This window comes from Anomaloglossus baeobatrachus, chromosome 5 (assembly GCF_048569485.1).
Source record: "Anomaloglossus baeobatrachus isolate aAnoBae1 chromosome 5, aAnoBae1.hap1, whole genome shotgun sequence".
Lineage (NCBI taxonomy): Eukaryota > Metazoa > Chordata > Amphibia > Anura > Aromobatidae > Anomaloglossus > Anomaloglossus baeobatrachus.
In genome coordinates this window covers 57,354,621-57,369,738 of record NC_134357.1, presented here as the reverse complement: position 1 = coordinate 57,369,738, position 15,118 = coordinate 57,354,621, and the positions used below count along the sequence as shown (strand labels likewise).

Sequence of the window (15,118 nt, the reverse complement as noted above, 5' to 3'; positions counted from 1 at the left end):
GTTTCTCGCAGCAGCTCCCCGGAATCCGCAGCTATCCATTGCTGTGGGATTCCAGCAAAATATCTGCAGTAAACCTGCGGACATTCGTGCAACTTACCTGCGGACGTCCCGGCCTCTATCTCCATAGTGGAGGGGCGGGAATTCCGCAGACATTGACATGCAGTTATGTGCGGCTGCGGGACATCTGCAGCATGTTCCGCAGCCGCACATACCGCACCATTGATACAGCACTCCCCAAAACCCATAGGATAACATGGGGAGTGTTTGTACTTGCGCAAACCTGCGGATTTATCTAGAAAATCTAGATAAATCTGCAGGTTTTCCATGGCAAAATCCGCGGTTACATTGTCCCGTAGGCACATAGCCTAAGGATTCACAAATCTGCAGTCACGTAGAATAGCTCACCCCTTGTCAGAGGGCAGGTGGCAGTGAGGAGCATTCAGCAGACACATGAGGCTGTACGGCATAAACCCAAATCCAGGACTGTCGAGATGTATCCAGGATGGTTGGGACTAGAGAAGATTGGATTGATTCACAAGATTCTGGTCGAGATTAGTTCTACCTGGTGGCTGGACGGAAGGCTGTAAATTTCTCACCTTCTAGCATCCCAGGGGCAACTTTTGATTATCCTGGACTGTGCCCATCTCTAGATTGGACCTGTGGATCTATTCTTTTGTTTATTCATTCATAGTCGTAGCAGCCAGAACGTTCTTATTTTTATATAAGCTTTGCTATATCTTCATCCGGCTTTTTTTGTGTCTGTAAGGCCATATTCACATATTGCATTTAACCTTAGAGTACACAGCTATAGTGTCAGACTCAGCAATGAACCACTAAGACCAGTAATTCAGCTGCACCAATCACATGTATAGATGACAAGTTGTCACTGCAGTCAAGAACCAAGGACTAGAAGGGAGCACCGGACCATTGGTGTGTATATTTAATGGATGAGCGTAGGTTCTTTTGTTTCTTCATCACATTGCCTGCCTTTGGCAAACTTTTTTTGTTATTTTGGAAAATCCATGTAAATTGGATTATATATTTAATATAAATATGATCATTTAATAGCGAAAAACTACACTGTCTACTTACTTTAAAAGTGACGCAGTTGTCTTCTCCAGGTTGTGCGACTTCTTTCTCCAGTAATGTTATGTTCTCGGTCGATGTCTCCAGGGCCACAGTCACAGTAACAGACTCATTAAGATGGGACAACTGCAGACAGAATTTCTGATCATTTTTGGCCTTCAGGACTGTAGGAACTAACAGCATATATTTTCTGGTGAAAGAAAGTAAAAATATAAAGGTTATCTGATGGTTCTTCATAGATTCTGTTAAATAAATTATTAATCTTATCTTTATTTTTTTAATTAATTTCTAACTTTAAAATTATCAGTGTCTCATTGTCAGAAACTCCGACTGAATTGAGGAAATGTAGATCTGTACGACACAGTGCGCCATTGTCTGTCTTTTATAAATATAAATCTAATACAGAGTTACTTTCCTTCCAAGCTTCTCCGAACCACCCATGGCCACTTTTCTTGGAACTTTTGCAAAAGTGGTGAAACTGGGACCTTCACTGTTGAAAGGAACAGGGGTCCTAAATCCCCCTTTGGAAACAGAGAAGTAGTGTTTTTCACATTAGACCACCACTCTATGGACTGATGGAGATAGCACTTGACTATCAATAGATATACCAACAATGTGTGATTAGTGAGGGTCCAAGGCCTAAAACTAAGGGCCTCTAATGCTTTCGACACTAATACTATTGGCCAAAGGAAAGGTCAGGAATTGGAGCAAAGCTCCATTAAAGCAAAATACAATATATAGAAAAAAATATTGAGACATATCTTAATTTATTATAGGTCTTCCATTCACTCCTATGGCCCATAGTGCATATCCTGTAGCTCCTTGCCTTGCAGTCTGCCTTTTTTAACAAGAACTCACTGATACAAGTGTGGTCCTATAATGGGAGCTACTGGTTTAACATTCCAGTTCATGACATTTCTCCCCTCCCAAATATTCCCCCATCACCTGAAAGTGATGTTATATTAATCAGCCACAAAGTTGAGACTACTATTATAGAATGGGGTCCCCGAGTGCTGAGGAGCAAAAAAAAAGTCACCAGCGATCTGCTGATTCCATAACTGAAGAGTGCAGACCTCCTCTGAAATTAACATGTGCACACAAAAAAAATCACCAGGAGCTTTATGGCATGGGTTTTCATTCCTGAGCAGCTATATACAAGCTGTAGCGCTGGCATCTCTGCACCCCTTGCTCCTCTCCCCAAAGGCTTGCGTGCTCATGTGACGCCCTGGACCCCAAGACAGCAAGACAGGCCGCGACACAGCGGAGCTCCCCAACGCAGATGGTGCCGGTCGTAGCCAGCATCGGGGAGCGCCGGTTGGGCCCTACCCCCGCGCAGAGGGAGCATGCCGAAACCCCATTCTGGGAGCGGCAGCTAAGCCAGACGGGCCGGGAGATCGAAGCCCGTGAGAAAGAGAAGGCCCGCACCATCTGGGAGAAAGAGGCTCTACGGAATGCCACGTACCGGGTGCGGGGCCCGACTTACGAGGGCCAGGTCCGGAAGTTTTGCCCCCGGCGAGGATGGGGGTTCATATACAAACCGGGCCTGGAGGCCGAGGTATTTTTCTCGAGGAGGGACGTCTACCATCACCTGCCCCTGGGTCACCCGGATCGTGACCTGAAAGCCGGAGAACTGGTAACTTATACCCGTCACTGCGGGGAGAGGGGCTGGTTCGCCCTTGATGTCAGAAGAACGGCGAGCCGCAGCGTTCCTGGGCGGCCCCAGTCCCCTCCCCCGCCGTACAGCCCTGATGTGGAGCTGGAGGAGAAGTACGAAGAAGGTGACCTGAAGTAGGGCAGCGGATTCCCGTTGCAAAAGTTAAAGTTCCCCTTTGGGACCCATCAGCAAGTCCCCGTTGGGACCTCCAGTGTTTGTTGGTAGCCCGTTGGCTGCTGAAGCGCCCGTCCCCGTTGGGACTGATGTTGTCCCCTTTGTCCCCCCCTCAAAGACAAGGCTGAGAACTCACAAGCCACCCAAAAACTATTGGGATTGTAAATAGCCCCCAATTGCCCCTCCCCGCAATTGCCAGTCCCCGGAGAGGCTGGTTGGAGGAAGGACCCGCAGCAGAGCAGGCTGGGGTCCGGTCACCATCAGGACCGATGACCATCCTCTGGGTCAGGGGTCCCCTCAGACATGGGGCCCCTGAGTGACTGCCGGGTGCGGACGACCGTACCCGTTCCCGCTTGGGTGGCCTGGGCCAGTTCCCGTTTTCCGGACTGGGGAAGATTGGTGCTGCCCGTTTCTTAGGGGCAGCATCAAGGCTCAGGTTATTTGGGTGGGAAAGCAGATGACCCGTTCCCGAAATGTTATTAAAAATGTTTCCCGTTTGTAACGGTTCAAGTGATGTGCCTCCCGCAAAGGAAGAAATGAAAAAAATGCTTGTGAACGTTTTTTACTTGTTATTTGTTACAGAAAAGAAAAATAAAACCGGTGTGGACGGGCAGCCTGCGGACAGTCTGCATTAAACCAAGGGGGAATGTGACGCCCTGGACCCCAGGGGTCACAGGTCACTACACCACCACCCCCACACCCCCACCTTAGAGAGGTAACACCCGTCAAACAGAAGACCTGTTTGCCTCCCTCAGAGTCAGACAGGCACACCAGGTGGGCGGAGTCAGGTGGAAACACACGCCCTCCAGGGAGTCTGCTGGCCTGAGGCAGGAAAACAGTAGTTAGTCAGTGGAGCTGAGGAGTTGAGGAGAGTTGTAGAGTACAGTTCTGCACGGATCCTGGGTTGGAGCCTAGGACAACTGAACAGTCAGGCAGGCAGACGGCAGTGGCCGCCTGCAGGAGACCGGGAACACGACTGGTGGAACCGTAGGGACCGGGGCAGGGTGGTGACCCGCTGGAACCGAACCGGGGAACCAACAGGATACCGGAGCACCAGGCAGGGTACTCAGACCCCGACTAGGCTATACGCCACCACCATAGTCAAATTAACTGATTGAGGCCTGGACTGTATGTTCATTCCCACTAAAGTCCCGATTGAAGGCAACAGCCCAACCCGTCCGGATAGTAGCCACCGCCAAAGGCCAGAGATCCAAGGGCCAGCGTCTGCGGGCAAAGGGGCTCCTACGACACATAAACGCCGGGGAGCGGATCACCGGTGCCCAGGCACAGTGGTCAAGATACACATACAGGTGCAGGAGAAAGGTGGACACTGCCAACCCGACTAAGAAGCTGCAGCCGTCTGTGGGCCCGTTCATCATTTCTTTTGGTTTACCAGTGACTCTGTGCGGCTTAAATCGTGAGTACACTAGTGCCATCAGGCACCGCGCTGCAGCCCTGCACCCCGCATCCTCCCCGTCGGGCCCCGGGACACACCACCCCTACCCACGGAGGGGTTAACAACAAAGCTGCGCCACAACACCGCTCCCGGGAGCACCCGCACCCTCACCGCAGCGGTGGTGCCCACCATCACCACAACCCGTGGGTGGCGTCACGAACATTCACCCCAAAAACCAAACACCCGCATCCCCCGCGCATAGCGCCAACCTCCCTTGCAGGGCGACGTGACCCCCAGGTCCGTGCCACCGCCCGGAGAACGCGAGCACGGATCCGAGCGGCTCAGCGGTCGCAGCCGAGGCCGCGGGGCGGTACACTCACTCACCACCACGGCCAGCCATCTCCACGGTACCCGGTGTCTCTGTAGTGCACCATGTGGGTGCCTCCTGCATGCAGCACAGGTCCTCCAAGAGTGCTCATAGGGCATGCACATACACCACTGCCTCTCCTTTAAAGGGCAAGCGGGTAACTTTCCCTGAGAGGCACTGGTTACCTAAGGCACTCTCCCATTAGAGGAGGGGCTTGATCAACGGCCTAGTTAGGTGTTCTGTGCTCTAACCAGCTAGTTGTCAGATCCCCTTGTCTGTCCTGTCCTGCCTGTATCTGGATCCATCCCGTCCTGCCCTGTTGGCACCTGAACCTTGGTCCAGCCCGTCCTTTCTGTACCTAGTTCCAGCCCTGTCCTGACTGTACCTGGTTCCTGCCCGTCCTGCCCTGTTGGCATCTGGTTCCAATTCAGTCCAGCCTGTACCTGCTACCACTCCGTCCTGTCGTGTTGGTACCAGATACCTGTCTGTCCTGCCCTGTTGATACTAGTGACTGTGTCTGTCCTGGCCACTTCAGTGGTCGCAGCCTTGCTAGTGACCCAGCCTGTCCATCCTGCCTGTGCTTTCTGCTTTTCCTTTTCTGGTGGTCCCTGTCTACACTTGATAATCAGCCTTTCTTCACCTATGTCCATCCCTGTCCTGGGAGTCAACTGCCACAGTCCCGGTCTGAGCCCTGGGAGTAGCACCTGGGATCCACTTCACGGTGCTTAGTCAAGATCCTCCCACTAAAGGGAAATCCCAGGGTCCCTCTGGGGTTAAGTGGTTCCACTTCAGCTCGTTGCTTTACTATCTCTGGCAGCAAGTGTTTCACAAGCCTTCAAATCACACAATCGTCAAATGGAGTGGTGTAAAGTGTGACGCCCCTGAACTAGTCAGGGTGTCACAGGGTCCTGCTTTCTTTTCCCTTTTGGTGCAGATGTCAACCCCCCATGGTTCTGGGATCCTAACCTTTGGTATTGCTCCATCAGCATTCAAATCCTAGCCACACCTCGCATCACACCCTGTCAGGCACACCAGTGGGTGGTCTAGCTGGAACAGGGCCACTCGCCTAGGGGTCAGGCAGACTGGTGGGAGGGGCTGAGTCACTGCAGTGGTAGCCCTCAGAGAGTGAGGAGCTGGAGGGAGTTGGAGCTCCCTAGGAGACATTGGCTAGGTCGCAGACGGTGGTCTGGAGACCCGGTCGCAGGATATTAGAAAGGGGTGCCAGACTTAGTTTGGGAGAACGGTCGGCACCGGACAATCTAGTAACCGAACGGTACTGAGCACAGTGGGGTACTGGACTCTAGATCAGGGAGTAGCTTCACGCAGCCTGATAAAGAGACTATCCTCCACAGGTTAATTATGAACTTTCCCCAAGAGCTCAGAGATCGAAGGCATCAACACAACAAGGGGGATAGGGCTTTCAAGCTTATGCAGCCCACTGAGATCCCAAGTGTCAGCCATCGAGAACACAGCTCCTCTAACTAACCGTAGGGAGCGGGACCCCAAAAGCTTCAAGCTGAGGGGTTACTTAGAACATCTAAATTCTAGTGCATGGAGGCAGGTTACAGACCATTAGTAATACCAATGGGAGCAGACTCCAGATGAGCTCCCCTGAAGTGACAGCGGCACCCAGAGACTTGGTTTACTACTGTGTCAGAGTCTGCTTTATAGTCGCATCAACACCAACACGGCCTGAGTAAGTACACTGCCTTCCCCTGCGTCCAACCTGCAGCACGCTCCACTACACTCCACCATCCAGAGTCCCAGGGCCTCCCCTACCCATGGAGGGAACATCATCTGGCTGCTCCGCTCCATCTCCCCTGGGTACTCCCATCGGCAGCAGCGGTACTCCCCTTACCGCAAACCATGGGTGGTGTCACGAACATTAATCCCATGTAAATAGCCACCTTTCGTTTTCGGGTGACCCCGAACCCCCAGGTCCGGAGACCCCCGAGCCACGGCAACCCCGGATCCGAGCAGTCCGACTGCTGCAGGGGCGGTACATAAAGCATCTGGATTCTGAAGGAAACGTGTTCTGTGCAGCGACAGATCACACTTCTCTATCTGGCACCTGATGGAAGAGTCTGGATTTGGTGAAGGCCAGGAGAGGGTTACCTATGGGACTGCACTGTGTCAGCTGTAATGTTTGGAGAAGAAGTGATATTGCAAAGGGTTGTTTTTTTTCAGGGGTCGGCATTGGCCCTTTTGTTAGTCAGTGAAGAGCAATCTTTAAGACATTTTTGACAACTTTGTGGAAACATTTTGAGAAAGGCCCTTTCCTCTTCCCCATGGCTGTACTTAGTACACAAGGTCCATAACAGCATATTTGGTGGTGTTTGGTGTGGAAGTACATGAGCCTGAACCTCAACTCCATCCAACAACCAAGGGATAACAAAAAGGGACATTGTAAGCTAGGCCCTTTTCTGGCCACTTAGACAACTGTTTCTCCTGGTAATTACTACATTTCTTATCAACTAGATAGACCGTATTAATCCACTAACTTATTGTCAAATAAATATTGTCAAGCGCACATATTTATTTCAAATGTCTATTTCAAAATGTATTTTTATTTTATATTTCACCTATAACTTTCTGGACTTCTTTAGGCTCTGACCTTTGTCAGCAAATATGGTCTGTGGCAATGTATTGACAGTTCCCGTAAAAGGCTGGAATAAAGCAGAGCAGTATTGGTTACACCTTAATCCAAAGTGCAGAGGCCTTTTACAAAGAGTGGACTCATATTATTTGTGCCTTCCTACTGCAATAAGTTGCATTATGTGAACTACACTTTAGTTAAATATCTTTTGACTAGCTGGGTGTTATTTTGTATCTTCCATATGCTAGGAATAGGCCTTATGGAGAGAACGACAGGAAAACTGATTTGTTGCCCCTAGCAACCAGTCATGGATTAGTTTATGAGCTTATGTGTATAGAGAAGCCTAAACAAAACCTAAGCTCTAACTGGTTGGCAGGGGTAACGAGGCCTGTTTTCCAGTTTTGAGGCCTACAATGACGCTTTTTCGAAGCACGTGGCTGATATAAATTACACCTAACTTAAAGGGGTGGTTCACCCATATTTTTTATTGTCTAGTTCGATATTATATTGAGAAACAATGTTTTTCTCAAACACCTTGTGTTGGCAATAGTGTCCGTGAGAGGCGTTATTGCAGACCGCTGTTCCCCGCTCCGGTGACGTCACGTCAAGTTCCCCACACGTCACATTCCTGCGGCCGGCTGCAGTCTTCCTGACTCACTGAGCTGTGGGCGGTGTTGCACCGCTCGTCACAGCCCATCTGCTCCGTCCTCCCTCACAGCAGAACGCTGCAAGCAGGAGACGCGCTGCGCTGTGACAAGCGATGAAACACCAGCCACAGCTTAGTGAGTCAGGAAGACTGCAGCCGGCCGCAGGGATGTGACGTGTGCGGAACTTGACGTGACGTCACGTCACCGAAGCGGGGAACAGCAGTCTGCAATAGCGCCTCTCACAGGCACTATTGCCAACGTAAGGTATATTGAGAGAAACATTGTTTCTCAATATATCGAACTAGACACTAGACAATTAAAAATATGGGTGAACCACCCCTTTAAAAGTGTATTCCGGCTAGTATAGATCAAATATATATTCCTGTATTTGACACATTAGTCATATGGTCATCAAAAAAGCTGCAAAATAATCCCATATAATAACAGTACAATAAAATAGAGGCCGTACTGGGCCCAGCCTTAAAAGGGAGGCCGACATGACTGGATTAGGACGGGAATTAAAGTGGGAACAAGTGATTGGGGTTAGGCAGGGGTTAAAGATATTTAGAGGGGGCAGAAATAGAGGATTTTGAATTGTGCATTGTGGGTGTAGTTAGTGGAGGAGGCAACAATAAGGGGTTTAAAAGGGTTGGTCAGTTAGTGGGTCATCCATTTTGGGCACAGAGAAAAGAGCAGTCTCCCACCCTCCCAATTTTTCTTTATTTGTCATAGCAGCATAGTGAAGGGGAGGAGGGTCCTCGAAGTTGGAATTTGGGGTTTGTGGCGGAACGGTGGGGGAGGAACCTGTAGGGTTCTGGATCCCTCGTGTGGACTCTTTATATGCCGGCGGCGTAGAAGATTCCCGTGGTAGGCCTGGTGGGCCGCGGGTTGGGAGCATGTGTTTAGATGAGGCCAGGTTGTTTGTTAACTGGTGCCTCCGAGCCGGTGCTTGAGCGGCTGGGGGTAAAACATCAGTCTGGCTACAGTTTGGGTAGAATACCCGTCGGCAGGTTTGGTGCTTCGAGGACCACCCTCCGGTTCTGTTGAGTATATTTCTGTTATTTACATTGTTTTTGTTACAATAGAAGGCTGCTGTGGCCAATAAAATCCATATTGGTGTGCAGTCTGATTATTTCAGGGAAGGCAAGGGTGGCGGGGGGGGGGGTGTTATTTAAGTCTTCATTAATGACTTGACTATACCCATAGTCATGAGGGTACGGCAGCTGTAATCCACAAATTCCCCTTTTCAGTGTGCAGCTGTACGCATTTTATAGTTACTATGTTTTTTTGGCTAGCACCTGTTCATATACAGCATGTTAGAATGCTGTATATAAGGGCCCGGTGGTGGTGGCCGCAGCTTATAGGCCAAAAAAGGGGTGACAGGTTCCCTTTAAAGGACATGTTCTCTACTTAGATAATGGCATGTCCTCAAGATAGGACATCAATATCACATTGGCTGGTGGTCCTACACCCTGAACCCACCCTAATCAGTTGTATTCAGCTGTAGCGGAGGTTGGATGTGACCAGCACCACTCTATACACGCGTTGCGGCTATCCTCGGGTACTGCAGCTCAGATTTCATTGCAACAGGAGCTGAGTTGAAAGTTTTAGGTGATATGTTACCTTATTTACTAAATTTGACATAAGTCTGGGAAAAAGATAACACTTCAGACATTTTCACATATGACGCAGAAAATGATTTCAGCCTCTGAATGAATGTTGTGTTTCATCCAACGGGCTGTCTAAGCCTCCAAAAAAGTGTCTTGCTTGATTCAGTTTCACCCAAAGGCACAAGGACACCTGGGGTCCCACAAATTGCCATATAAACATTTGAGAAAAATAGCTTCCAGACATCATACAGCTACATCTGAACACACTGAGGTTTCCACCTACACAACAAAAAGATCAAAAGAAGGGCTAATATGTCACAGTCACTGCCCTAACGCCAAGCGGGAGATTCCTAATAAAACAAGGAACAAGTGCCTAAAGGCAGCACTGGAAAAAAGCAGAAGAACAATTAAAGTTCTGATCTACATCCCTGGACTTTTCCTTTTAACTGTTATGTAATGAAACCTTGCTTTAATGGGGACATTGGAAGAAAACAGTCACCCAAGCACACTTTAGGGTATAGATGTGTATAGCCCTGTTGCCCTCCAATCATCTTGGTCCTATCAGTCAAATTTTTGAGATGCACCCCTATATATACAGTACAGAGCAAAAGTTTGGACACACCTTCTCATTCAAAGAGTTTTCTTTCAGGACTCTGAAAATTGTAGATTCACATTGAAGGCATCAAAATTATGAATTAAAACATGTGGAATGAAATACTTAAAAAAGTGTGAAACAACTGAATATATGTCTTATATTCTAGGTTCTTCAACGTAGCCACCTTTTGCTTTGATTACTGCTTTGCACACTCTTGGCATTCCCTTGATGAGCTTCAAGATGTAGTCACCGGAAATGGTCTTCCAACAGTCTTGAAGGAGTTCCCAGAGATGCTTAGCACTTGTTGGCCCTTTTGCCTTCACTCTGCGGTCCAGCTCACCCCAAACCATCTCAATTGGGTTCAGGTCTGGTGACTGTGGAGCCAGGTCATCTGGCGTAGCACCCCATCACTCTCCTTCTTAGTCAAATAGCCCTTACACAGCCTGGAGGTGTGTTTGGGGTCATTGTCCTGTTGAAAAATAAATAATGGTCCAACTAAACGCAAACCGGATGGAATAGCACGCCGCTGCAAGATGCTGTGGTAGCCATGCTGGTTCAGTATGCCTTCAATTTTGAATAAATCCCCAACAGTGTCACCAGCAAAGCACCCCCACACCATCACACCTCCTCCTCCATGCATCACGGTGGAAACCAGCCATGTAGAGTCCATCCATTCACCTTTTCTGCGTCGCACAAAGACACGGTGGTAGGATCCAAAGATCTCAAATTTGGACTCATCAGACCAAAGCACAGATTTCCACTGGTCTAATGTCCATTCCTTGTGTTCTTTAGCCCAAGTGGTCTAGGAGCTATTTTACCATGAAGGCCTGCTGCACAAAGTCTCCTCTTAACAGTTGTTCTAGAGATGTGTCTGCTGCTAGAACACTGTGTGGCATTGACCTGGTCTCTAATCTGAGCTGCTGTTAACCTGCGATCTCTTAGGCTGGTGACTCGGATAAACTTATCCTCAGCAGCAGAGGTGACTCTTGGTCTTCCTTTCCTGGGGCGGTCCTCATGTGAGCCAGTTTCTTTATAGCGTTTGATGGTTTTTGCCACTGCACTTGGCGACACTTTCAAAGTTTTCCCAATTTTTCGGACTGATTGACCTTCATTTCTTAAAGTAATGATGGCCACTCGTTTTTCTTTCCTTAGCTGCTTGTTTCTTGCCATAATACAAATTCTAACAGTCTATTCAGTAGGACTATCAGCTGTGTACCCACCAGACATCTGCACAACACAACTGATGGTCCCAACCCCATTTATAAAGCAAGAAATCCCACTTATTAAACCTGACAGGGCACACCTGTGAAGTGAAAACCATTTCCGGTGACTACCTTTTGAAGCTCATAAAGAGAATGCCAAGAGTGTGCAAAGCAGTAATCAAAGCACAAGGTGGCTACTTTGAAGAACCTAGAATATAAGACATATTTTCAGTTGATTCACACTTTTTTGTTAAGTATTTCATTCCACATGTGTTAATTCATAGTTTTGATGCCTTCAACGTGAATCTACAATTTTCAGAGTCATGAAAATAAAGAGAACTCTTTGAATGAGAAGGCGTGTCCAAACATTTGGTCTGTACTATATATATATATATATATATATATATATATATATATATATATATATATACAGTTAGGTCCAGAAATATTTGGACAGTGACACAATTTTCGCGAGTTGGGCTCTGCATGCCACCACATTGGATTTGAAATGAAATCTCTACAACATAATTCAAGTGCAGATTGTAACGTTTAATTTGAAGGTTTGAACAAAAATATCTGATAGAAATTGTAGGAATTGTACACATTTCTTTACAAACACTCCACATTTTAGGAGGTCAAAAGTAATTGGACAAATAAACCAAACCCAAACAAAATATTTTTATTTTCAATATTTTGTTGCAAATCCTTTGGAGGCAATCACTGCCTTAAGTCTGGAACCCATGGACATCACCAAACGCTGGGTTTCCTCCTTCTTAATGCTTTGCTAGGCCTTTACAGCCGCAGCCTTCAGGTCTTGCTTGTTTGTGGGTCTTTCCGTCTTAAGTCTGGATTTGAGCAAGTGAAATGCATGCTCAATTGGGTTAAGATCTGGTGATTGACTAGGCCATTGCAGAATGTTCCACTTTTTTGCACTCATGAACTCCTGGGTAGCTTTGGCTGTATGCTTGGGGTCATTGTCCATCTGTACTATGAAGCGCCGTCCGATCAACTTTGCGGCATTTGGCTGAATCTGGGCTGAAAGTATATCCCGGCACACTTCAGAATTCATCCGGCTACTCTTGTCTGCTGTTATGTCATCAATAAACACAAGTGACCCAGTGCCATTGAAAGCCATGCATGACCATGCCATCACGTTGCCTCCACCATGTTTTACAGAGGATGTGGTGTGCCTTGGATCATGTGCCGTTCCCTTTCTTCTCCAAACTTTTTTCTTCCCATCATTCTGGTACAGGTTGATCTTTGTCTCATCTGTTCATAGAATACTTTTCCAGAACTGAGCTGGCTTCATGAGGTGTTTTTCAGCAAATTTAACTCTGGCCTGTCTATTTTTAGAATTGATGAATGGTTTGCATCTAGATGTGAACCCTTTGTATTTACTTTCATGGAGTCTTCTCTTTACTGTTGACTTACAGACAGATACACCTACTTCACTGAGAGTGTTCTGGACTTCAGTTGATGTTGTGAACGGGTTCTTCTTCACCAAAGAAAGTATGCGGCGATCATCCACCACTGTTGTCATCCGTGGACGCCCATGCCTTTTTGAGTTCCCAAGCTCACCAGTCAATTCCGTTTTTCTCAGAATGTACCCGACTGTTGATTTTGCTACTCCAAGCATGTCTGCTATCTCTCTGATGGATTTTTTCTTTTTTTTCAGCCTCAGGATGTTCTGCTTCACCTCAATTGAGAGTTCCTTAGACCGCATGTTGTCTGGTCACAGCAACAGCTTCCAAATGCAAAACCACACACCTGTAATCAACCCCAGACCTTTTAACTACTTCATTGATTACAGGTTAACGAGGGAGACGCCTTCAGAGTTAATTGCAGCCCTTAGAGTCCCTTGTCCAATTACTTTTGGTCCCTTGAAAAAGAGGAGGCTATGCATTACAGAGCTATGATTCCTAAACCCTTTCTTGTGTCACTGTCCAAATATTTCTGGACCTAACTGTATAGGTCCAGAAATATTTGGACAGTGACACAAGTTTTGTTATTTTAGCTGTTTACAAAAAACATGTTCAGAAATACAATTATATATATAATATGGGCTGAAAGTGCACACTCCCAGCTGCAATATGAGAGTTTTCACATCCAAATCGGAGAAAGGGTTTAGGAATCATAGCTCTGTAATGCATAGCCTCCTCTTTTTCAAGGGACCAAAAGTAATTGGACAAGGGACTCTAAGGGCTGCAATTAACTCTGAAGGCGTCTCCCTCGTTAACCTGTAATCAATGAAGTAGTTAAAAGGTCTGGGGTTGATTACAGGTGTGTGGTTTTGCATTTGGAAGTTGTTGCTGTGACCAGACAACATGCGGTCTAAGGAACTCTCAATTGAGGTGAAGCAGAACATCCTGAGGCTGAAAAAAAAGAAAAAATCCATCAGAGAGATAGCAGACATGCTTGGAGTAGCAAAATCAACAGTCGGGTACATTCTGAGAAAAAAGGAATTGACTGGTGAGCTTGGGAACTCAAAAAGGCCTGGGCGTCCACGGATGACAACAGTGGTGGATGATCGCCGCATACTTTCTTTGGTGAAGAAGAACCCGTTCACAACATCAACTGAAGTCCAGAACACTCTCAGTGAAGTAGGTGTATCTGTCTGTAAGTCAACAGTAAAGAGAAGACTCCATGAAAGTAAATACAAAGGGTTCACATCTAGATGCAAACCATTCATCAATTCCAAAAATAGACAGGCCAGAGTTAAATTTGCTGAAAAACACCTCATGAAGCCAGCTCAGTTCTGGAAAAGTATTCTATGGACAGATGAGACAAAGATCAACCTGTACCAGAATGATGGGAAGAAAAAAGTTTGGAGAAGAAAGGGAACGGCACATGATCCAAGGCACACCACATCCTCTGTAAAACATGGTGGAGGCAACGTGATGGCATGGGCATGCATGGCTTTCAATGGCACTGGGTCACTTGTGTTTATTGATGACATAACAGCAGACAAGAGTAGCCGGATGAATTCTGAAGTGTACCAGGATATACTTTCAGCCCAGATTCAGCCAAATGCCGCAAAGTTGATCGGACGGTGCTTCATAGTACAGATGGACAATGACCCCAAGCATACAGCCAAAGCTACCCAGGAGTTCATGAGTGCAAAAAAGTGGAACATTCTGCAATGGCCAAGTCAATCACCAGATCTTAACCCAATTGAGCATGCATTTCACTTGCTCAAATCCAGACTTAAGACGGAAAGACCCACAAACAAGCAAGACCTGAAGGCTGCGGCTGTAAAGGCCTGGCAAAGCATTAAGAAGGAGGAAACCCAGCGTTTGGTGATGTCCATGGGTTCCAGACTTAAGGAAGTGATTGCCTCCAAAGGATTTGCAACAAAATATTGAAAATAAAAATATTTTGTTTGGGTTTGGTTTATTTGTCCAATTACTTTTGACCTCCTAAAATGTGGAGTGTTTGTAAAGAAATGTGTACAATTCCTACAATTTCTATCAGATATTTTTGTTCAAACCTTCAAATTAAACGTTACAATCTGCACTTGAATTCTGTTGTAGAGATTTCATTTCAAATCCAATGTGGTGGCATGCAGAGCCCAACTCGCGAAAATTGTGTCACTGTCCAAATATTTCTGGACCTAACTGTATAATGGAGCAGATCAAACATGATCCCAACCTGTAGTTTTATTTTCCCTTCCATGTTATTTCCTCTCATCTGTCCTCTGATTCTTGCTAACATTTGTTTCAATAAGTTTCTAGAACAAAGGGCTTAAATTGATCACTGAAGGTAATACTGTATATCGATTTTGCAAAGTTTAT

General features: G+C 46.9%; 1 protein-coding gene across 3 annotated transcripts in view; it reads right to left on the bottom strand.

Annotated features, from left to right (window-relative positions):
- The window catches only part of A2M (alpha-2-macroglobulin), a 124,722-nt gene that overhangs the window by 98,855 nt on the left and 10,749 nt on the right, over positions 1 to 15,118 (bottom strand). For 2 of the 3 annotated variants that reach the window (XM_075348521.1, XM_075348520.1), the window contains exon 2: positions 1,093 to 1,276. In XM_075348521.1, coding sequence (XP_075204636.1) covers positions 1,093 to 1,276 — 184 coding nt within the window. Of the gene's footprint in view, positions 1 to 1,092; positions 1,277 to 7,259; positions 7,346 to 15,118 lie in introns of those variants that run through there. The other variant, XM_075348522.1, reaches the window with a different exon arrangement.